Source organism: Apteryx mantelli, chromosome Z (assembly GCF_036417845.1).
Source record: "Apteryx mantelli isolate bAptMan1 chromosome Z, bAptMan1.hap1, whole genome shotgun sequence".
Taxonomy (NCBI): Eukaryota; Metazoa; Chordata; class Aves; order Apterygiformes; family Apterygidae; genus Apteryx; species Apteryx mantelli.
In genome coordinates, this window is record NC_090020.1 from 37,117,448 (window position 1) to 37,140,790 (window position 23,343).

At 39.7% G+C, this 23,343-nt stretch overlaps 1 protein-coding gene across 5 annotated transcripts in view; it reads right to left on the reverse strand.

Moving 5' to 3' along the window:
• LYRM7 (LYR motif containing 7) overlaps positions 1-23,343 on the reverse strand; it is a 97,048-nt gene that overhangs the window by 58,818 nt on the left and 14,887 nt on the right. For 2 of the 5 annotated variants that reach the window (XM_067315524.1, XM_067315520.1), the window contains exon 5: positions 21,596-22,258. The exons of the other annotated variants lie outside the window; for them this stretch is intronic. In XM_067315524.1, coding sequence (XP_067171625.1) covers positions 22,182-22,258 — 77 coding nt within the window. In that variant the 3' untranslated portion in view covers positions 21,596-22,181. Of the gene's footprint in view, positions 1-21,595; positions 22,259-23,343 lie in introns of those variants that run through there. 5 annotated transcript variants of the gene reach the window in all.

Sequence of the window (23,343 nt, forward strand, 5' to 3'; positions counted from 1 at the left end):
AAGGATTTCTATGCTGAATACCTCACAGAAATGGTAAAGGGTCTTTTTCTCAAGCACTCTACAGCTGAGCTGCAAATGGCAATGATATATAAATAGGACTGTGCCTTGGAAGATATGAGGATATATAATTTTGAGAAGTCAGTATGTACTTTAGTGTTTTGTGTCCACCATGTGATTGTTTCCTCTTTGGTCTCTGTATTTTTAGCCCTGTTGGTCCAAATATACATTTGGAAACAGGTTAACCACCACTTGTTTCACTGGGATCAGAAGCAGATTACGGCATGATAAAACCAGAACCACCTAACACTACCTGGTTGTTAATGCACTAGGTTGCTCCCTATCCAGGAAGCTAGGAATTTAAAACAGGGAATGACATCAGTCTATCATACCGAAAACCTTTTTGGAAGCTACTACCAAAGTTTATAGTTTGGCATTGTAAGATGTTTTATTTATAAGATATTTACAGTGGAAAACTGGGTGTAATTTGTGGGCATATGCCTATCGGGGTTTAAACAAAAAAATGTACTAACTCACTTGGGTCATAGAACAGATTTCAATTTGGTCTTTCAGGTTTTCTCCCTAGCCCAATTTAGATTTGGAATAAACCAAGAGGCTTGCTGGGAGGTGAAACTCTACACATCTTGCATGCGCCTTCCTCAAGAATGCAGGATGTATTTATGATGACATAATCTGACAAAAAAGAAATAAACAATAATGCAAAGATGTATCCCAGAGGCCTATTTCTGTTCCCACTGAAATCAATTAAAAAATTCCCACTGACTTCAATGGAAGCTGGATCAAGCCCCAAGAGCTATGGTAGTTTTAGAGGAACTATAACAGGAAAATAGATGTCTGCCTTGGGCAGAAGCAGAATGAGGGACTTCCAAAGAATCAAACTAGAGACATGGGGCTCCAGTTCCGTTTATTATGCTCAATCTAGTGTGTGAGCAGAACAATTAAATATTCTCTGGTCTTCCTTTACAAGTTTCTTCCTACTACTTCCCTCAAATGAGACTTCAAAAAACTGCACAAAAAATAACAAACCCTCACCTTGAAGCTGTAAAAATCCTCTCTCCCTCCCCAAATCTCCCTCTGTGTCTAGCAGTTGTGTTGCACAAGCACATTAATTCCCAGGAACAGCAAGACTATTTCTGGTATCAGAAAGTTTCTCAGCTTTGTTGAGGATTTCTTGTTTACCCCTCACCATTAGCTCCATGTGTTTCTCCCTACATTATTGATGGGGTTGCACAGAGGTAACCAGGATTAGCAGCCAGCGGGGAATTTGCAAAGTGCTCCAACAGATCCTCTCTTCCAGGTGTTGGTGGGACCAGAGTATGGGACATGCACACTTATCCCATGGTGAAGACACAGCCTATTTGTCCCATGCTAACGTTCTGGAAAATCTCACGACTGACAAATTTCTTTTTAAATTTTATAAAAACTGGTGTGTATGTTTCTGAATAAGATATCATTTCTCTGGCTTTTCTGTCCTTTTGGACTTCACCCATATGATGAATGACCACTGTATATACAAATTTTATGTGCATAACAAACTGAATCTATAGAAGCAGGAAATGGATGTGTATTCATTGATTTCCCAGGGCGGTCAACTGCTTTGAAAATAGGGAGCAGGAGCAGGCTGAGAATTTAATGGAAGATCAGAATATTAAATATAATTATTCTTAGTTTTGTTTACTTTTTGCCTTGCCATACTCTCCTTAAGCCCCATTATGTCATATTTAACCAAAACAAGAAAGCTCTCACATATGTAGAAAGAGATCATACCTTGTGGAGCTCACAGTCAAAATAAAAAACCAAGATGGAACAACCAAAAGTAAGAAATGATCAGGAGGGAGGAGGTGAGGACTTGGTGGCTTTGGTACCACTTTGATGGGTCCAGGCCACCCACTGCCTTTCTTCCCTTCTGTATCAGTGGTTCTGCTGTAAATCGTTTTGTATTCTTGAGTCATTGCCAGTGGTGCTATCAAGAGAAACAACGGGAGCAACTTTAGAGAGATTACTGTCTTTATATGGCCACGAGATGCTAATACGGCAAGGCTGTTCATTCTGCAAACTTACTTTCTTTCATTTCATGCTTCTATTACCCAAGAGAAAATAAATATTGCAGAAAATGCTGTGCACAGCTCTAGAATTTCTTTCAGCCCAGCAGCAATGAGAAGTGCTGCAGAAAGCTGTGTCCTTAGTTGCTCTTTTCTTCTACACATCTTCCCTGGTCTCTTTTCTCTGACATCAGTTTTGGAGTGGGTTTGCAGTCGTGAACAGTTATAGACCTTCTGCAGCTCTGCAGAAGTGAGAGGAAGGGAGCTTACTGACGGAGACCAGGAAAAGTACCCATGGACGAAGGGGAACCTTCCTCAGTGCACTGTTCCAGCCAGGGAAAAAGCTCCTTGGCATGTGCTTTAGATTGGGCTGGACAGAATGAACTCCCGTTCTTTGATGATGTGAAGGGCCCCTTTTACCACAAAAAGAGAATAAACCCCACATTCTCTAACTCGCTTGAAACACAAATTAGGCTGGACAGGCAAAATGCACCCCAAACGTTCCCCTGTGATTCAGGCCTGCAAATAAACTCACAAGGATGGTATAGCGTGCTGCTGATGTCTGCACCTCAGGGGAGCTCTTCAGAATTTAGCTTTGTTTTTTTCTCTTCCCCTGAAAATATCATTAAAAATAACTCTAAAACATTATTAAAGCCTCAGCCCTTCACCCACACATATCAAACTTCCTGACTTCGCTGATAGGAATCCATGAACTATCAGACCATAAAGTCTGAGGAGTAGTTTTCTTTTTTACTGAGGGAATTTTCTGAGTCAAACAGAACAAACCTTTTAGGCCATATGGATATCTACATGGTCTACGTCACTGTGTTCTGCCACATGCTGCTTTCCCTCACCTAATGCTTTTTCTGAAGCAAGTGCATGAAGCCGGTTAGTCAAACGCTGCCTACTACTACTACACAACTTGGCACTTAGCCTTAGGAGCTGTCATCTCACTAAATATGTGACCTGTGGACATGTCCTAAAAATGGCATTCTGCCTCATTAGTACAAAAAATGGCTTCTTCTTCTTTATCTCCTTGTATGGGGGCAATTTGATGACCTTCAGTAAGATTGTTCATGATGTTAAGCACAGATTGGGGGTCTACTGGGCGCAGAAAAGAAACTATAAAATGCTGATACTGCTCTAATTTGTTTTACTTCTCTGTCTGATAGAAGAACTCAGTTGTACGGTTTGGGGTTTTATTGTTATTAAAAACTTCAGTGTGAGAAGAAAGTCAAACGCAGTCAAAAATAGGAGGAGAGAAGGAGGAGAGGAGACTCAGGACATAGCATATGTTTTAAGTCTTAAAATGTCTTGTCACTAGCCAGAAACTCTTATTATGCAAAGAAATACTTTTCCTGCCACATGTAATCTGAAATAGTTTAATGAAAGTCTAAGTTTAACAAAGCTATTTTTATTTTCAGGAAGTCATAGTTTATACAGTTTAAAACATGAATGCATGAAAAACAGCCCTGAGGTAACTAGGCCCATATCTGGAAATGCAGCAGATCACTTATGCCAATTGCTGATTTAGCAGAGTCTGCTAGCAGAAGTCAGAACTAATAGTGTACATACCCACAACTTACTCAACTTTGTATTCCTCTTAGTGGCAAACACACTCTTTTGTATTTTCTTCATGATTTTAGCCTCATTATCATAATTGACCATGTCTCATAGCTCTCCTTTCTTATAATTGGAATTAAATATCTCCATTGTACGAAAATGCAAATGTGAATAATGAGGTACCTTGCAAAGAAAGTGTCAGTTAAATCAAGGTCATGAGGGCTAGGCTTCTTGAACTATATTCTCCATTCTATTCCTCCAAGACCTTAGATAAACCACTTAACCTCTCTGCAACTGTTTCTCCACCTGTAAAATGAGAATGACAATACTTTCCTGGGTTGCTGATTAACATTTTACAAAATAGCCTTACAGCTCATGAGGGCAGAATGTCATGCAAGTGCCAGGTGTTGGTGACTAGGTCTACTAGCAAGTGGGCATGGTATGAGGGATGGATGCAGCCCTCATCTGCTGACCATGCAGCTGTCTGGCCAGGATTGCATTGCATGTTGATGCTAGGGGAGACCTAAAGTCACTTTATCACAGATTTTGGTTTCTGAGTTTGTAGATGGGGAGATTATTCAAAAGATAATTTTGTTAGTAGGTGTCACACACTAACCTGACAGGGGATAATTTAGAACTTTGAAAAGCAAATGTATAGAAGCAAAAATTTTGTCAGGGATTAAATCTATTAAAAATATCTTAACACTTTGGCTTATTTTTTGGTATATCTTGCAAATGAACATAATTTTTAGGATATATGGAATTTACTATAGATTTGAACGAGACTGAAGATTTTTCTGGAGTTGTGAAATGTACAGAGGGTTTGAGGAATGTTTATGATTAAAAGCAGAGAATGACACTGAGAAGAGGTAGTTTCACTCTGTGAACCTCCCCTGTCTCTCTGGCTTCCTTTACTCTTCCTTTCTTTTCTCTTTCCTTCCCATCCTCTTTCAAAAGAGCCTTCCTGTACAGTCGCTGTAGTTACTTCTGCTAAAGCACTACCAGCCTTCCCAGCACTAACAAGCAGTGAGTTTCAGTTGTTTAAGTGATGTATTAGACCACTGTGCTATAAAACTAAGTGAGAAAAACTGATTGAATAATGGATACTTTTAAATTTGGCCATTTTTTTAAATAAAAAAATGAATGCTGATGTACATTAGGGGTGTTTTATAGAAAGGGGTTAGGAAAGGCAGCTCCTGGAGGCCCCGTGAGAGGCAGATATCCTCCTACCTGAAAGGAACAGACAGACCTCGGTGCTTGTTTTTTCCTACATTTCTCACTTATGTAGTCCCCTACTCAAAACCAATGATGGCTTTTATGAGCCCCATTCCTAAGCACACAGCTCATCTCAAGCATTATACAGGAAGCCAAGGGTATCAGCTCAGGTCCACTATTGAATCAGGCACCAAAAACATAAGGGATACAACATTCAGGACTGCAAGGTCTTTGTCCCTTTTCGGAGATGCCCCATGTGTTTTCTCTAGCGACAGGAGCTGGGAACGTAGAACACATCCACTGCACAAGCTACAACTTGTTTAGGTGCTTGTTGGTGGGGAAGGGAGGTAAGTGGGGAGGAGAAAAAGAATCACGTATCAGTTACCAGAATCATATATTTCATTTTTATCATTGATTCAAAAATTGTTTTATTAGTATTTATTACCACCAAATTCTATATTTGGAAGCTTCTGCTAGTTCCTTTAACAGGCTTATTTCGCTCCTCTGCCCACACGCTTCCTTTGCATCAAGCATGCCTTCCTGCTAATATTGATTATGAGTCATTTTACTTCTGACAGCTATTCCGAGCACAGCTTTTACAAGGCCATGAAATCCCTTCTTTCCCAGGGTGTTTCAGGCATGAAGAAAAACTAAAAATATAAAACTTCTATTTTCTACAGGAACAGAGAGAAACTGCTTCACTGTAACCAAGGCAGAGACAGAGTTATCTATAGCCAGTGGCATTCACTTCACCACAGGGGAAGCAGAAAAATCTTTTTGCTGTGGATGTCCATAATAGCTCTCTGTGGGGCCAGGCAGGCAAAGAGGTCAAACAGCAAGACTTCAGCCCCAAAAAAGCAGGTGCTATGATCATTTTGAATAGAAGCATAGACTGGGAGGACTGCTGGGACGGACTGGATCTAACGATCATTTCTTATCCCTTATGTGTTCTCAGTAATGAGGATTTAACTCTGACTGTGGCTGTATCAATTTATGTGTTCTCAATAATGAGGATTTAACTCTGACTGTGGCTGTATCAATTTAGCTAAAACTTCCATAAAGACTACTGGAACCCTTAGAGGACCTGGAGCCAGCCTGAAAATGTCCACAGCTGTAGCTGAGTAAAATAATAAAGAAGGATTCAATTAATAAAGGTCACATCCAATTCAAGTAGGGAACACAGAGGTGTTGCAGGCTGTACCTGCAACACCTTAGACTTTTGTATCCTAAACCAGAGATTCCTCCTGAGTGAGGCTGGGAACTGTTTTTGCTAGATATTCTGTTTTTCCCTCTGAGAGACAGGAACAGCTTTGATCTGAACCAAGGGGAATGCTAAATTAGGATATGGTTTCACTGTCACCCTGAGCCAGTCTAAGGCCATGTTGCTGCCAAAAGGGGCAGTCCTGCTCCTCTCCTTATGCCCAGCTGTCCATACTTGCCATGGTTCTGCACTGGCTTTAGTAGATCACTCAGCCATGAGTCACGTCAGCACAGCAGTCTTACTGAAGTCTAATATTTTTTTCTTGCGGGGGTAGATCTCAGCCAGATCAACAAGCCGATCTGACCTGCCGAACAATTGCAGGTTCTGGTATCAAAGAGACAGCAAGAACATGTACGTGGCGACAAGGTGTAATTTCCCCTTTCAGTGGCAACCTCATCTCTGATCAGCTGAAGCCAGCAATGAAATCATGCTGACAGTGACTTGAACACACGCCTTGCTTTTAAGTTCTTGGTGATCCTTTGTGCAACTTCCATTAGTATTATGTTTGTCAAAACGTATTTTTGGCAAACACCTCATAGCATCAGCATCTGGTTAAGCTAACTCAGAACACAACTGTTATGCACATGTTACATGAGGTACCTGCATTTAGCAGCAGGAAGCCTTTGAGTCTGTCCTCATGTCCCACCTAGGGCACTGGCCTGCAGAGCTGAGGTCAAGACTAGCAAACTCATTGCTTGTACCGTGGAGCAAGAAGCCCACAGACACACACTTCAGACCCTGAGCTGCACTCCACACTCAGAAGTGCAGCTACACAGTGTCAGGGCTTCATGATTTATTATTTTGTGATCATCTCCTCAAAGTCACATCTGATGACGCTGGAGATTCAAGAATTACCTATAAATGCATATGTAAATGCACACACAACATGTACCATCATCTAAGCATTTGATTAACCATATAACCATAACTTCCAGAGCTGCTTCTAGGACAAGCTAAATGCAAACATGTTGTGGCTGTTCTTTATTTCTATGTCGTAGAAGGGTACAACATCAAACAGCACATCCAACAACTATTAAAGTGATTTATAAACTTCCAGCATGAGATTGTTCATATAATCATTGCTATCCTGTTGTGGGCATCAGAATCTGGCTGTTACTTGGTAACTAGCAAATGTTCCTCAACTTTTTTCTGGCTAGTGCATGTCTGTTGAATGGTTATTTTTCAGAAAATATTTATCATGTAAAATATTCATTTTGAAGCATAGTGAGGATGTATATGTAATTCACCAGAGTACTGCAGTACTGCACCACATCTGACTGAATCAACTTTAATGAGTGATTTCTAACAAGAATTCCTGCTGTGAACTGCAGAAAAATTAGAACAGTATCAGGTCCCCACAGGCCTATTCTTCACCTCACAGATCTGCTATTCCAGATATTAAGCCCTAGAAATGCTACTGCTTCACTGTAAAAAAAACCTTGAAAATAACCTCATCAACCCTAACTAATATATGACAAGAGGAAAATACTGCTGTAAGCAAGAAACTTTATGTATAAGATGAGTTTGTGTTAGACACACAAATCACATACATAGGTACCAGACCCACAGTTAATAATATACTTGTGTCTCCTTGTTTAAGGGAGAAGGGCACTAGCACTGAGGATTACAAAAGAGGAACAAACAAAAGTATCGTTCTTTGTACAAAAATGGACAATAACAGGGATATGACCTCAAGCACTGAGGACTAGTAAGAAGTATGAGGGGGGCATTTCTCCCCCAGCAATATTGTTACATCCATCTCAGTCATACAGTATGAAAGAGGACTTGATCTCCAAAACCCCCAGGTCCCAGACCTTTGCCTTTCCCCCACGCCTTTCTTCCAGGCCTCAGATATGCTGAAGGGTCAGGAGAATGCCATGTACAGCAGCAAAGGCAGGTGTTTTCTTCTCACCAGCCTAGTGGAAAAAACAGTATGATGTTAACACAGCCGGAGGCTATACGCACTGTTTTGTGCAGCCCCCTCTTTGTGGGGAAATTCATTTAAAGATGAAAGCGTGGAACTGGCTCCACATCAGCTGTGCAGAGCAGGTCATCAGGGATCACAGGCAACTCAAAGAGTATGTACTGAAGTACAGGGGTTTTAAAAAAGCAGCCTTACCCCATCCCATCTGAGGGCCAAGCTCTTTATTCTCCTAAAAAGGAGGAGATGCTTCCTCTTAAGGAAACTGTGTAAGGACACAATAACCATTTTCTTTTTCTTAGCCCCCTTTCACAGGTCTGCTTGCAGCAAGACATGAGCAGGTGCTCTTATCAAAGAAGCTATCAAAGAAGCTCCTGCTTCTTTGGCTACTTGTGTGGCATATTCTATTTTTGTTTAAAAAGTGTCTTTTTACACTTTGTGATTATTTGCATAGCTGCTGATCACTCATATTCACTTCTTTCGTGGACCTACTCCCACCTCACCCCTCTGCCCTCAGACTGTGCGGCATACTCCGGTGAATACCAAAGTAATCTGTTTTTATCCTGTACAGCCACTGTATAAAGTGCGCTCTTATCACCTTGCTATTTGTATGCTGCGGATGCAAATGCACTGCAGTCATTGCTAAGTTTATTAGCAGACCTGTTCCCGCAGCTAATAGCAGAAGACAAAGCTGTAAAGAGTCACTCTGAGATGCATGGTGTCACCAACACAGCGCAACAACACGACTGTGGCTCTGTGAACAGCAATCTGCTTCCCCCCACCTTTGGGAACAATAACCTGGTCCAGTCCTTTTTGCTGGCGGAGGCTATTTTCTACTCTCTGCTGCCATTAATGCATGTGCCAGTGTATTGTGGAGGCAGAACCAATATTCCTCCCACCTCTCGCAACCCCAGAGTCCCACTCAGCCAGGCATCCGGCAGCTCCGGGGCATGTGACCTCTCCTCCTTTCTGCAACCAGACAGCGTGGGCAAGTTTTATTACACTCCCTTATGCCCCCATGCCGACACACAGAAAGACACTCCAGGCTCTGATGGGGATACCTAGCTCCCACCGATGCTATATACATTTTAAGGCAGTGTATGTAAAAGAATCAAAGGCTCGTTTCAAGAAGGGAGGAAGGGAGGGGAGTTATTGCTATGAAAACAATTTTGTGCTTGCAGGGAAAATACTTTGGATGTAAGAACTTCAAAGTAGGACAAGAGTGATAAGAAACAGATCTCAATCAGAGATTAATTTCCTGTTTTCTATTCAAAACAGTCCTGTGTCACAACCAAAGCAGTATTTTCACACTAACATGGCCAGAGAGATTTTATCTTAAACACTTACCTCTTGCTACAAGCAGAAAATGAAGAAATAACACCACACCAAATCTTTTTTCTACATAAGATTTTAAGATGTGCTCTCTTTTTCCTGTTCTAGTAGCTAAACTGCCGGATAAATTCCTACTATCCGCTACCATGATTATTGAAACATCTTTCTCTTGGGCTCCCCGGTGCCACTTAATCTATAACGCAGGTCCTAAAACTGCTCTCCTGGGCTATCAGCCTGACCTTGTCAGTCTGTTCCCGGCTTCCTCCTTCATTACATCTAGTTCAGTACTGGTATTCTACCTGCCAGGTCAAGCGAGAGCCAGCTCCTCTCGAGGAATTCAGCTTCTTACTTCATCTCGCCCTCCGCACTGCGCTGCTGGGGTGCTAACCTCATGCTACAGTTTTCCTGCCGCTGCCCTCGCTTTCTGTCAAACCATCTCTGACACATACGTTGTCTGGTAAAACCAGGCAGTTTTTTTTTTTTCATGAAATCTCTCCTGAATTCCCATTGCTATTCAGCACCTGAAACTTCTGGATGTGTATTTTTGTTAACAAAATACACGCACATATCCTGAAACCAAATTTCTGTTCTTTTGGTTGTTAGGCTGAGCAGCCAGGCAGAATTTCTCTTGTACTCTGCTCCATTTCTCCCCTTTTTTACATTATGTTTTGATCTAATTAATAACCTCTTGAAAGCAGGGATCAAATCTTCTATTTACATTTTAAGGCCTCTTCCCCCCAGCATATGCTTTTCTACTGTTAAAAATGGCAAATAATCATAATTGTTATTCATTTATGCAGCAGCTCTTAGCTTTACGGAGTTTGACCTGAACCACTAAATTTATCTTTCTGGAGACAATGAAGAAGCAGTCAAATGTCACTGAATAATGAAATGCAATGGACTACAATTATTGAGACCTTCCACAGAGTTTCTTTTAACTTTCTTTGTTCATTTAATACCTCCAGCTCTCATCTCAGCATCTGGCCTACAAAACTGAAACTAGGATAAAAATTCTCCATTGCAGTACCCAATTTAACTAATTTTTCAATTGTGGAATGTATGAAGAATAATAGACACACACCTCCTTTTGCTTAATTTCTTGGTATTGACATTCAAAGTAGAATACAGTGAATCCTTTAACAGTTTGCCTCCAGAAAAGAAATTTTGAAAGCAAAAAAAAGAAGAGTCTCCCCACCCTCCTTAAAATGGTTCTATCCTGGAGTACTGTTGTTATCAGAGAGGAACAGTAAGGAAATCTTCAGGGAAATGACTGTATCTAGTCCCTCTATGTTGACTTCAAAATGCAAACATAAGAACCTGCATATTTACAGAGCACTTGCAACTTAAAAAAAAAGACTTGTCAACACCTAATGCATCATCAGGGCAAATTCCTGAATTGTATGTGGCTTGCAAGCAGTTCGGCAGTACCTGCTGCTAGCCTTTGCAATGAGAGCAGGGCTACATAAGGCCCAGGGGCTGTTGGTAAGTCGAAGTCCCTTGGCTAAAGGAGAAAACAAACTGACAGGAGTTTCTGTGGCCAGTTTCACCAGGTAATCGTCTCTTCATAACTGATCCTGAAGTTGCTGAGCTCCCCAGGGATAAACGACAAAGAGAAACCAAGCAGGAAACCCTTAAGTCATTGAAATGCATTACAAAACTACTGTGGATTTTCAAGGGCCTGGAGAGAGCCACTGGGAAGCATTTTGATCTTTTCAGAAATCTGCTGTAGCTTCTGCCTTATTCAGCTCTTCACCTTGGGGGACGTCTGTCATCTCCCTCGTCTTCCCAATACCCTTCTCCCTCTGCTTGTGTCAAGCACTCAGAAAGGAGAGATGCAGAGAGCAGCCCCGCGGGGGACTGGTCATTGCTAACCACTGCTATTTAACAGGGCTGGGGACAAGGTTGCAGGAATGCCCTACTTGCAACAACCCACCCTCATCTGATCTGGGATGAAGCCAAGGTTTCAGCCCATCAGGTTTAATCTTTGGGACAGGAGATCAGGCTCCTTAAGCTCCTCTGGGAATTGGCCAAAATGTTTTCTGTCATTTAGAGCTCTGAGAAAGTAATCCCAAACAAAATATGGAATCAGATTTTAAATGAAATGCCAATGATCAATTCCATGCAGATCTTCAGTTTATCTGTCTTTTCTACAAGGATACATTGTTACATATAATAAATGAGCCTCATGCACAGACAAATTGCATAAAACACCTATGGCATTTGAAGTGTTCATGTTCAGCTAAGGTTATCTAAGGACATGTTCAAACACGCAGATGGATGAATAACTAAAATACCCTATTATGCTAGAACTTACTGTTCAAAAAATCATCCTATGTTCAAATTATCCCTTAAGCCATTTTATATCCATTAAATCACTACTGTAGTATATGTAAAAGCATAAGATGAGCATAACAAATCAAGGAAGTTAAAACACGTGAAGCATCACGTAACTTCACTTTTTGAACCTGCACATCTGTGTAAGCATGCAGCAGCGTGAACTTTTATTGAGTTTCTTTGACATTTTTGTTGCTTCATCCCCCAAATCTCATGTACAAATGCAGGTTCAAGACCTGAAAGGCTTTGTTCGTGCTTTCTGCAGCTGATTCTGTAACTGTACCTTTTTGGAATACCTACTGCTACAATCCAATATATAAATAGTTAACTGTACTACATATATTTTTCCATAGAGGTGCATTGGAAGTCAGTAGAGGTAGGAAACACAAGATAAAAATTACAAAGCTACTTTCTTTGAAAAGAAATCAATCAACATGGTGAAGACCTATACAGATCTTCTCCATGGTGAGAATTTAAAAAGGCTCCAGAAATTAAACGACCAGTTACACAGCCCTTCTATTGATATCAGTATTGCTTCTGGGCTATTACTCACCCAAAGTACCCAGTGCAAACATCAGCTTGGCACACTTAAAAGAATATGCCACATTCTGCTTGCTCTATGCACAGAGGTGAACTCAATGAGATTGCTTCCATGCATTAGGCAGGAAAGATTTACTCCCAAGTTCCTTATTACCCTGGCAAACTATCATTATAAAACAAGTTGCCAGTTCTGCAAGCATTTAAACACTGCATTTAATTGGGCTGCTTATATAAGCAAGGACGTGTATTTGCTTAAACACTGGCCAGAACACATTCTAAGTAATATGCACCACAGCTGGAATCTTCACATAAAGTCATGCTTTAAGGAGGCAAGACACTCCTTACTAAAAGTCTTCTCTCACTGCTGCAGCAGTAATGGTGTGGTTGAGGGCTACACACCCACGGGTTATAAACCTGTGTTTCCATACAACTCCTTTCTACTTCCTTGTCATGAGATTGCTGGCTAATAATAGGGCAACAAGAAGCTCTGGCCTTTCTGGTTTTAATGGACCCAGCAAACCCACAAGCATTTACATGTTGTATATATGGCTATCTGGCACAGAATATGCTGCAGTTAACGCTCCTTGCAGTTCAGTAGGGGGAGAAAAACCTATCAGCCTTTCAGAAAGAATGATCTGAGATGCTTCCACAACTGTTTGCCAAATAGCGCAGACAATTTCCCACCATTAACCATTAGAAAGAGCAGCTCCGTTCTGAATATTTATTTCAGAAGGACAGCATGTCCCTCACAAAATTCAAAATAGCCTTTCTTATTCCTGCACAGCAACATCGTATGTAACGTGCTTCCAATGTTAGCACCAATCCCTGTATACTGACATAGAAAGGGCATTTTGTTCCCAGACCATGAGTAAATGACAAAAATATTGAAGGAAGCAGACCAAAACAGATGGTGGTCAACAGAAAGAAAAGATGAAGATAAAAGATTTTTATGTATCGAGTCTAAGACTGCTCTGTAGACTGCTCTCAGACTTCAACTGTACCCAAGTCAAAGTTTGCTGTGGGTGAACATAAAATAGGCAAGCAGACTCAGAACTTAAGACTTGAGAAGAGACTCCCTCACAACCTTGGCAAGTGGAGTACTTCCACTGCAATCAAGTTCCCACACATTCAACTTGGGGGAGATATCAACAGCCCCTGCAAACGATTCCTAACTGCTTTTTTTTTTTCCAGGATAGTCAGAACCCATTTGCTGGATAAGGGTTAAATAATCCAGGTTAATACAACATTAACAGTCAGCACTTGGCAACATCTGTGAAAACGGCTCTAGTACAGACTTCCTGAAGGGCATTTGTAGGAGAAGTCAAATGCACAATGTTCATATGTAAAATATCAAGAAAAAAAGGTCTAGTGGCTCACACAGTTCTCATCCTAATCACCTGGTAGGAAGGCTTCCTGCCTATAGAGATCAACAGTCTACTGTTAGAGAGGGCTGTACTCCCACTGAACTAAGTGCAATACAATTTCTTTTTTTGTATTAGCTTTCTCCTTTTCTCCTAATCATGTGGTGGGGGATGATGGAGGTACAACAACCTCCATTTCTTTCAGCTCCTGCTGCCTTTAGTGTGTTTGGGCACATTGCTTCTGAATTACTTTAACATATAAATAATCTAGCTGGTACAACTGATTATTTTCCCAGGGTCCAGCTGAGTCCTCATTCCTACTCATTCCAATGTGCACTAATTACTGCGTATATTTTAGCATTGTGGCAGGTGTGGCTTTAAATTTCCTAATAGATAGGGTGTCCTCTTTCCTGGAGCCAGTATTTCCCTGCCTAAGAGAATATACTGAGCAGCTCCAACCGACTTCAGTGGGAGTCATGCTCCATGGCTTTTTTTTTTAATTATTATTTTTTATATCCAGCCTGTGTTTTTCCTGCTTAGATGTCATCCTCTTAGCCCCACTTACAGCCTGTGAAACCATCCTACTATTACCTTTCCTTCTGGAAACAAGTGACTACTTGGAGGATAGTCACATTGTAAAAGTATGTTATTTTACACCATCCAAAAATCTGGCTCATTCTGCTGTGTTTCCTTATGCATATGGATACTTACTTGGAGGTAAATACTACTTAGCTACTCTTAGTCTGTTTATAATTTCATATTCGAATGGATAGAAAATATTCTCTTTCTTGATCTGTTTTAATAAATATTTATGGTAACTTTTTGCATCTCTGTTCAGTAACCTTTAGCAATTTCCAAATACAAACTAGTCCTCTAAGTAATTCATAAAATAACAAAATTCTTCTTGATTCCTTTCTTCTTACTAAGAAGGAGAGTCACATTACTTCCACAAAGGAAGTTTTTCTAGTTGTTTTTCTAGGATTCAACAGGATTTTAATTTCAGAACCATGCCAGATGTTACAAACAGTTCAGTTCAGATGCTTTCATGCTTTTTCTCCTCTGTGCAATTTCAGTTTTCCCTACTTATTTTCTTTCTTTGACATGGAGCAGAGGAAGTTGCACTTAGGACAAATCATTGAGAGATCAACTGACTTAGCTTCTGTGATGATTTGAGTTACTGTATATTTGAACAACTGACTTAGGTAACTACTTCATCTGTTAGAAAATTCAGTTTTAAATAAATGGAACCGTACAAAAACAAGATGATAAAATCTGCAGTAAGCTTTACTGGATCTCTTGATCACAGAAACAAGGTATTGTGTGCTTTGTTCCGTGTTTTTTTTTAAACTCTTTCTTTTCTTGCATATTTGGGGTCCTCTGCCCTAACATGATGATGGAGTGTGTGTGCCAGCATTTTCATTCTTCTCCTCCATTTTAAATGCTTACAGCTTCAAGTATTCAGTGAAAAATGGTTAAAAAAATTGTGAAAGAAACTTCAATATTCATCTTAAAGCAGAACTTGAAACTACAAATCTGTTGTAGAGGAGTGGGGAAGGGTGTCAAACTGCATGCTGTCGTGGGTGATTCATTATTTAACCTAACTGGTGTATCATAACATATGCTTGCCATCCAACAAAGGCAGGTACTGTACACCCTTTATAACTCCATCCCAGGTCTTTGGTCCTTGGAATCATAATCCCCTAAATTTTGTCTTTTTTAACACAGTAGCTAAAGCAAAACTGTAGCGAGGAGCACAGGTCTGCCTGCCTAAAGCTTTTCTCCATAGCTTCTTCGCTAAACACACATTAGAAACTCTGCAAAATGAACCTCACTATTCCTGGAGTCTTCTACCTCCTTTTGGTTTTTTTCAAAGTATATTATTAGTCCCACATTAAATTGCCATGCTTCATTGCACCGTATACATTTATAATCTGAAATACATCTGAGGTTCTTTTAGATACTGCGATGAGGAGGATCCTATGAGTTTTACAATTCCCTTACAGGGGAAATTCTCTTCCTTCTTTCTCCAAAAGGAATCCAGATACAGAAGGAAGTTTCCCTAAGTCATTGCAGGTGAGTATTTATTTATCTAAGTCCCACTGAATGCAACTGAAATAAAGCAATGACTTAGGCAAAATTATACAGAAAATTTGGTACAAAACAGATAACTGAACCTTAATCTTTCTGCTCAAAGGAGCTACTTTCCTGATCATGTTGCAGTCTTAATTATGACTGCAGTGAAACATAATCAAGTGCAAATCCAATACAATTTTTGCCTTTATTATTTCTCTATTCAATTTTATTTTCTGTACCTCCTCAGTCCACATACATTCATTCTGCCTTTCACCTTTAGTTGCACTGCAGACTGGAATTACACAATGAAAAACTGACATTTATAGTGGAAAATTGTTTAAAGAATTATTTGGAATATCAGCATTTTTCCTTCACTAGTGCAAAAGCTGTCCTTAATGTTCTTTTACTTCCTTTGCTCTTCCATCTATGAATTTCAGTGCCCTCATCCTCATTTATATGCTCATTTGTTTTACATTTCATTTATTGCTCTGACAGGAGCCAACTCCCCACCTCTTCCCTCCTCCTGCCCCAGCTTGTACTGGACAACTCTGCAGGTTTCGGCAAGATCACTTGTCTGCTTGAATTTCCGCAATCAAGATCTATGTTCAGAGAAGATTTATTGAGGAAACCACATGCATAATTAAATACTAGTGACCAAAAAAAATCTGGCATGTTCTTAACATTAAAGGGAAACTCCTTCAGGGACTACTTCCAGCTGGGTAAGAATTCTAAGTACTATACTGTTACACAGGAGATCTCCTCCCTGCTGTTCCAGTGTAACATGTTGGCCAAACTGCTGGAGAAAGCTTACAATATATGTAGCCTTTGAAATCGCATCCAAAGGAATTACAGCCTGAAGGCCATACTCTTGGTGTTGTGACATAACTAGACACAGCTAACTATGTGGAAAGGGCAAGCTCGTCCCTTCTTCTTAAAAAACACTCATACTTCATAGGCTGAGTTTGTGCTGACTCTCCAAAAATCCCACAAGGAACTGACTTCAGGCTGTACCTCTGCAACAGTCAGGAAGAAATCTGAAGCAGAGGACAGCAGCCTTTCCAAACAGAAAATGCATGAATGGACAGATAAAGATCTCAGCAGAAACATCAGTGCTGTCTCATCTGCAGGTGGAGAGCAAATGGAACCAAGGCTTTTATCTTAAATACACACTTAGAATGGGAAGGAAGTGTTGCAGTGACCTTTTGATTTTTTTCCTTTACAGACTGCCTGGAAAAGGTACAGAGTATTGTATGGGTTGCAGTCCGCTCTTTTTCACTGCCACAGTTCTACTGCATAGGGAACAGAATGACAAAATACTCATGCTCAGCTACGGAGATGTCTTTCATCTGCAAAGGGTAGTCCAGGGCCAGGTGAATCAACCTTTGCATAAAGCCACTGACCTCAGAGGAAAGGGCTGCCACCACTGCAGTAGCAGGTGAAACAGGAGAACTTCTCCCACTTTTATGGTCTAGCATGGAGGGTGCCATCCTCCCTCCCAGCTTCTATACACTGCAGTTTCATGGGCTGTTTATTTAATCCTGACTAATCCTGGACTTAAGTCATAGCCTTACGGGCAGGTGAGATGGAAAGCTGAAGCACATACTCTGTGAGAAAAAGGAAAGCGTAATACAAAAAGTAGATGCTTTTACTCCTCTTTCAGAAAGCAATCTAGATTATTAAAAATGCTAACTAAAGCAAAAAATCTGGTAATAAAAAGAGCAAATTATTTATACTGCTATTTAACAAAGTACTTCAAGATGTGTCCTTACTCTCTTTTTCTCTCCCAGATTTATTCTTTCTAAAAACAAATGCACAGAAAGCTAAACTTTTTAAAAAAAGTGAATGAAGCTTTCATAAAAGCTTCATTGATGAAGTCTTACACCAGAATTAAAGAAGGGGGTATCTGCATCACAGATTTTAGCATACCCCATTCAAACAACATGTCTTATACCCACAAAGATCGCTGAATTTCTACTAGTTATCAAAACATCAGACCTTTGTACCTGTAAAATAATAGCCTTAATGCTGAATTCATTTTGCAATTTGTGCTTAATTCCAAATACAGTTAAATATCAAAGATTTCACAGACCACTAAACTCCAGAATTTAGGATAAACTGCATTCTCCTTTGCAAGTAGTTTGGAAAAAGTTATCTAAGGCAGGGAAGTACTAGGACTCAGCTCTTCCTGTAAGTTGGTCAGCCTTTATTTTTAGTTTTCAATTGTCAGTATTTTTTTCCCTTTTGTAAAGGAAGTGTAAAGAACTGCCAGTACTTGAAGCTAAATTACTTTATTTACAGGTCCAGCATGACACAAACAGCACTGATGAAGCCACACAGCATTCAGTCCAGCACCTTCAGCTGGCATGACCTCTAATGCAAAGGAATAAAAGCTAACACTAGATTTAGTCACTAGTTTGTTGATCTCATACTACCTGAAAAAATGCCCCTGAAAACTCAACACCTCAGCGAAGGCATGAGCCACTTTTCCAGATTAAATTCTTAATGCTACTTCTAGATCAACTCTTTGTGGGGTCACATTGTGGTAGTAGGACAGCAATGCCTGTAAAAATAGCCACTAAATGCTTCCTTTACTGAAGTGCATGGGAATAGAGCAAGGCGAGGGATTCACTTGGTCCTGCTAAATTAGAAAAGCCACCTTATTTCACTGGAAGACCATAAAGGCTTCCAACTCAAATCCTATGCAGGCAAAACAAATCAAGTCTTAGATTAAATCTGACATCTGGGTGCTTTATGAACATCAGACTATAGCAAACATACTAAAATTGTGTTTGATCCCTATCCTGAGCTAGCGCTCACAGAGAAAAAGGTAGGAAACCTAGTGCTATGAGAGTGTTAAAGGAGAGGGAAAGGTGTTTAGAACAGAAAAAAACCCAATATTTAAACAGGAAATATTGCTAGGCTGTAATTAATGCTTTCATTAAAGCTACAGTGCACACAAAGCCAAGATTTCCCGAAAGAAAATGCCAGAGCAGAAGGCTCTAGCAACAGAAACATCTCTGGTAAATGATGTCAAAAGCTGAAGTGCTTAGATTTTTTTATTAAGCGTAATCACTGAGGTGACATTTGTTCTACCAACCATTGCATATGCATGTGACTATCTTGTGTAGACCTACTGAAACTAACCTTTAAACTAGCCAGTCTAGGTACTTCTAAGCAGCACTGCTGGTGTATTTGTACAGGCCACAGAGGCCCCCGGGACTTCAGTAAATATCCAGCTGAATAGACCATACTGACCTCTTTGCTACAGTAGCTGAACTATAGCAGATCTGATGAAGCAGAGAGTTATCTCTTTTTAACAGAAGATTTCCTGCCTGACTGCATAAGATTCCTACAGGGGTTTTATTTTTATTTGAATAATACCTAGTTACAGATTAAGTGACAATTTAAAGAGATACTACCTTTATGCCTTATCCTATAAGGCTGATGATGAATATTCTGGAAGAAAGGCACATAGATCTGCTCTAAAACTCTGCAGCTCCAGTAAATCTGAAAAAGTTTAACATGATTATTGTGAGCCTATTAAATCCCAGCTTTTCCTAAAGAGAATCAACCTTCTCCCCCTCTATGTCATTAAGTGAAATGTTTTAGACAAAGTTTCAAACAACACTTCAAACTTTGAGGAAGGAATGCAACAAAACTTCCTTCTTTAAAAAAAACAAAGAACACAAGTATATACGAGGACAAAGCCAGCAGTATCAAGAACAGACTCACAGTCAGAATGAAATGAAAATGGAAATGTAAGCTGTGGGAGAGGATTAGATACTGGAACGTGAACCAACAGGTAAGCAGGGAATCACAGGAAGAGGAATAACCACTAGCACCAACTAGCACAGAGAAGCCTTTAATTACCAGCTGCTCATTAAGCAGGTTTGTGAGAGTCTTTCAAGGTTGGAAAGCTCAGTTTGCAGAAAGGAAACAACTGCTAGGCCAGACAGGGACTATAACTTTCAGATACTTTTAAGCTCAATTCGCTATCCCACGTCTGGATACTCCCCAGACTCTCATTTAAGATCACCCTGAAACAAGAGCAACTAATAGGTTTGTCAGTCTTTTACATTAGTAGTCTTTTGTGTATCAGCTTGATTTTCCTCATCTCAGCACTTGGAAATTCAGTTAGTGTCTGCTGCCCAGGAATGCACGAGGACAGCAGGAACATGGAATGTTAATGCAGCAGAACCATAAACATACTGCACAGAAGAGCAAGGAGAATTTTATTCCTATGGTCATTAAACCCTATCAACTTCTTTAATCATGTCCTTCACTTTCAGCAGGTGTATACATTATACAGGTGAGTCATTCCATATTTTTATTAAGAGTATCCAAGGCATAAGCAAAATGAAGCACAAAAACACTTGTGGAATTCCAAGTCTGAGCTTGTAAGCTGCCATTTCTGCACTATCTTCCTATTCATATGTTAACTCATTAAAAATGAAAACCCAAAACACATGACAGCAGAACAAGAACAAAATTAGTCATGTGAAAATAGTTTCTCTACTCGCAGTTTCCTCATATCATACAAAAGACTGCCATCTACTGTTGACATCACTAAGTTTTTAAATACATATTTCGCATGCATGGTAATGGACAATACTATTTTATATCACTACTGAAAAGGTGAAAACCTACTAAAACTAACAGTACTATGAAACCTATCTGAAAAATAAAGTCACTAGTACGCTATTTCCATAACCTAAAGCAATGGATCTGTGAGAGACACATTCTCCCATAATTCTAGCATGCTGTAGGATCTATAGCTTAATGGTTCTATGTCATTCCTGCCCAACCCCAGCTTAATCATTTCTGCTTCAGAATTAGTCACTTCGCTTGAGCTGATGCTCTGTTTTGTTTTCTCTTTACAAGTGCAGCTACCATCTATTCTCTCTCCCTTGCCTCCCCTTTCTCATGCTCCTTAAGGAAAAGGCAAGAAAAGTTAAGGTTGCAAAGGGATGGGAAACCAGAAGCAAGATACAGCCTGTCCTCAGGGAAGGAAAAGATGCAGAGGCCTAGAACAGTGCATCCATGATGGAGCAAGTCATGTTTTCTAGTGGAGCCACCAGATTACAACCAACGAGTAAGAACTGCACTCACTTTGTTCTATTCCCAACCATTCACCTGGTGCCTCTGTGCCACAGTGCAGGCAATATCAGTGGATCATCTGAATTGATCGCAAGATGAGAGGAGGGATTACTGACAATGAATATTCCCTGCTGGCTACCCTGACCGTGGCAGGCAGAGGTGATAGTTTTAATAGGAGGAGTACTTATCCCATTGCCACTCGGTGTGAGGGGAAAAAACTGGATGCAGGCACTACTTTTCTGTTCTAGCCAGTCAGTGAAACCATGACATAAGCTACAGGGAAATGCAATATTGGCACCTTCAAGGCTTATTAAAAATAAACAGGATCACTGGGATCTGAAAGTGAGCTGTAAGGTAGCACTTGGATATCTCACTTGTGTGGCATTACATTTATTTAGATCCCAGTATAGTTCCTGTTACTGATTTCACACAGAGAACATTCTGTATTCACTGTAGCTATATCTGGTTGCAATTCAAATTAAAGTGAACAGATTCATATGATTAATTCAGTGAGAAAAAAATGATTCTCTATTAAAAAAATGCAAGCAATAAGGGCTTAGTAAATAAACTCACCATAAATTCACTCTACACAAGTCAGATCACTTGAGATTACATAAGTTTCAAAAGCAACCATCCTCTTTTCTTTGATAAATGCCTCAGGAAGTCACTCTGTAATCACAAGATAAACCAAAAGCCTTAAATCCATAAACCATATGATCTAAACCAACATCCTTAGCTTAGGTTATGGCCAAGTCCTCTTGTTCCACTGCCATTCAGATATGCAAACCCTGTTATTCTTGCTCATTCAAAGGTGTGTCAGAAGAAAAACACTACACGCTTTCCCATCTGCAAAATCTGAATAATTTATTCAGACAAACCTTAAAGAACCCTTTCAAACATCACAGTATATTAGTGTACAGTTAATGACAACTTCAGAAATCATGCTTTTGCTGCAAAGCATAAATTTAATGGTAAATTTAAATGGTAAACCACGAGAGGTTTTTTCATTATTTCAAAGCAGCATATCATTGATGACAAACTTACAAATAAATATTGTCAGGATTAAGATCTGCATTTAGTTTTGTGAAACCTCTGAATCGCCACAAAATCTGTGTGATGATTGTCACAATTAACAACATCCATTGTTGGCTGAAATAACACAGTTCAGAAGTATATTTTTAGGCAAACAGTATGTGTCTTGAGTTTCCATGGAAATATCAACATCTTTCAAACAAGAAAAATATCCTTCAGTGCATGATGGTATCATAGTGCACAATAAAAATGGTGTTTTGGTTTTAATCTCTGTTTTCCTGTTAACAGTATTTACTATTTTCCAAATTTAGTTTTAAGACAGATATCTGCTACAGGTTTTCAGAGATGTCATCACAGGATATTAACCTCTGGGGGAGAAGGACATATTTTCCTCAGGATTGATGCTCTTTTGTTGGTTTATCAAAGTAAGGAGTGTTGTCTTGTAGCAGATCTTTCCTGGGTACAAGCACTGTAACAGGAAAAAAAAAACCTGTAAGAATAATATCTTCCAAAAAATGTTATTTCAAATGATAAAATTGTTTTTACATTTACAAACAACAAATCAGGTTACTAAAATGAGAGTCTGGTAAACTGACAAGCAGCATAATGGTAACTATCTAAGACAAAACTGTATTAACATTTACCTTCTGTTTGTCAGAATACTTCCTTCACCTTTTTTCCCTTTAAAAGCATGGAAAATATTTTAATGACTTTAAGAATCCATAAAAAGGGCAAAGTGTTGCAATAACTTTTAGCAAGAGAGAGAATGGCAATTTTAATTTTGCTGACAATCCTGAGTCAGATTATGTTTACTGAAACAGTTTCAAAAATGAGTATTGAGTCTGACATATCGCGTTCCCCCATCTGATTTAAGGTCCATAATATTAATCTAGTTACACCTGTTTCAAAGGCTAACAGAAAATGAAAGTCATCACCACCAGCTCTTCAAAGAAGGGCAGCGTGTTGGGGTTTGTCTGATTATGCACCATTTTAACCTGCTCTTGGCTCAAAGTTCTGGCCATCTGGCTCTTCAGACGTCAGCTTGGCCTTTCTGCACAGAGGGAAGGAGCTATGTCATGTCACATTTGCTCAAGTAGCAGCAGCTGAAAGCACAGAGGGCTGAAAGCATAATGCTGTACTTTGACCAGGTCAGATACTAAGGGTACAGTAAACCCATAAAACATTGCGTGCATGCCTGTGTGTCTGTAACACTGAGTAACATTCTGTCCAAAGTACACTGTTTTCCCATATATTCTAAGAAAAACTGATTTCCTTAAGGATATGTTTCTTTTGCGTCTGTGGGTTGATACTGATGCATTTAATAAGTTTCTAAGAGCTTTAAATAAAAATTCAATTGCATTTCTCTTACAGAGAAAACACAGATGAGTAAATTCATGGCAAATCATGTTGATCTATACAGCTACAATAGATGCATGAAAGCAATACAAAAAGAAAAAAAGAGGAATTGGATTTAAACTACCAAAAAACAAAACAAAACCCCCAAACAGATAAAGACTGAAAGAAGAGAATTTTTCACCTTCCTTTGCAAGCTAA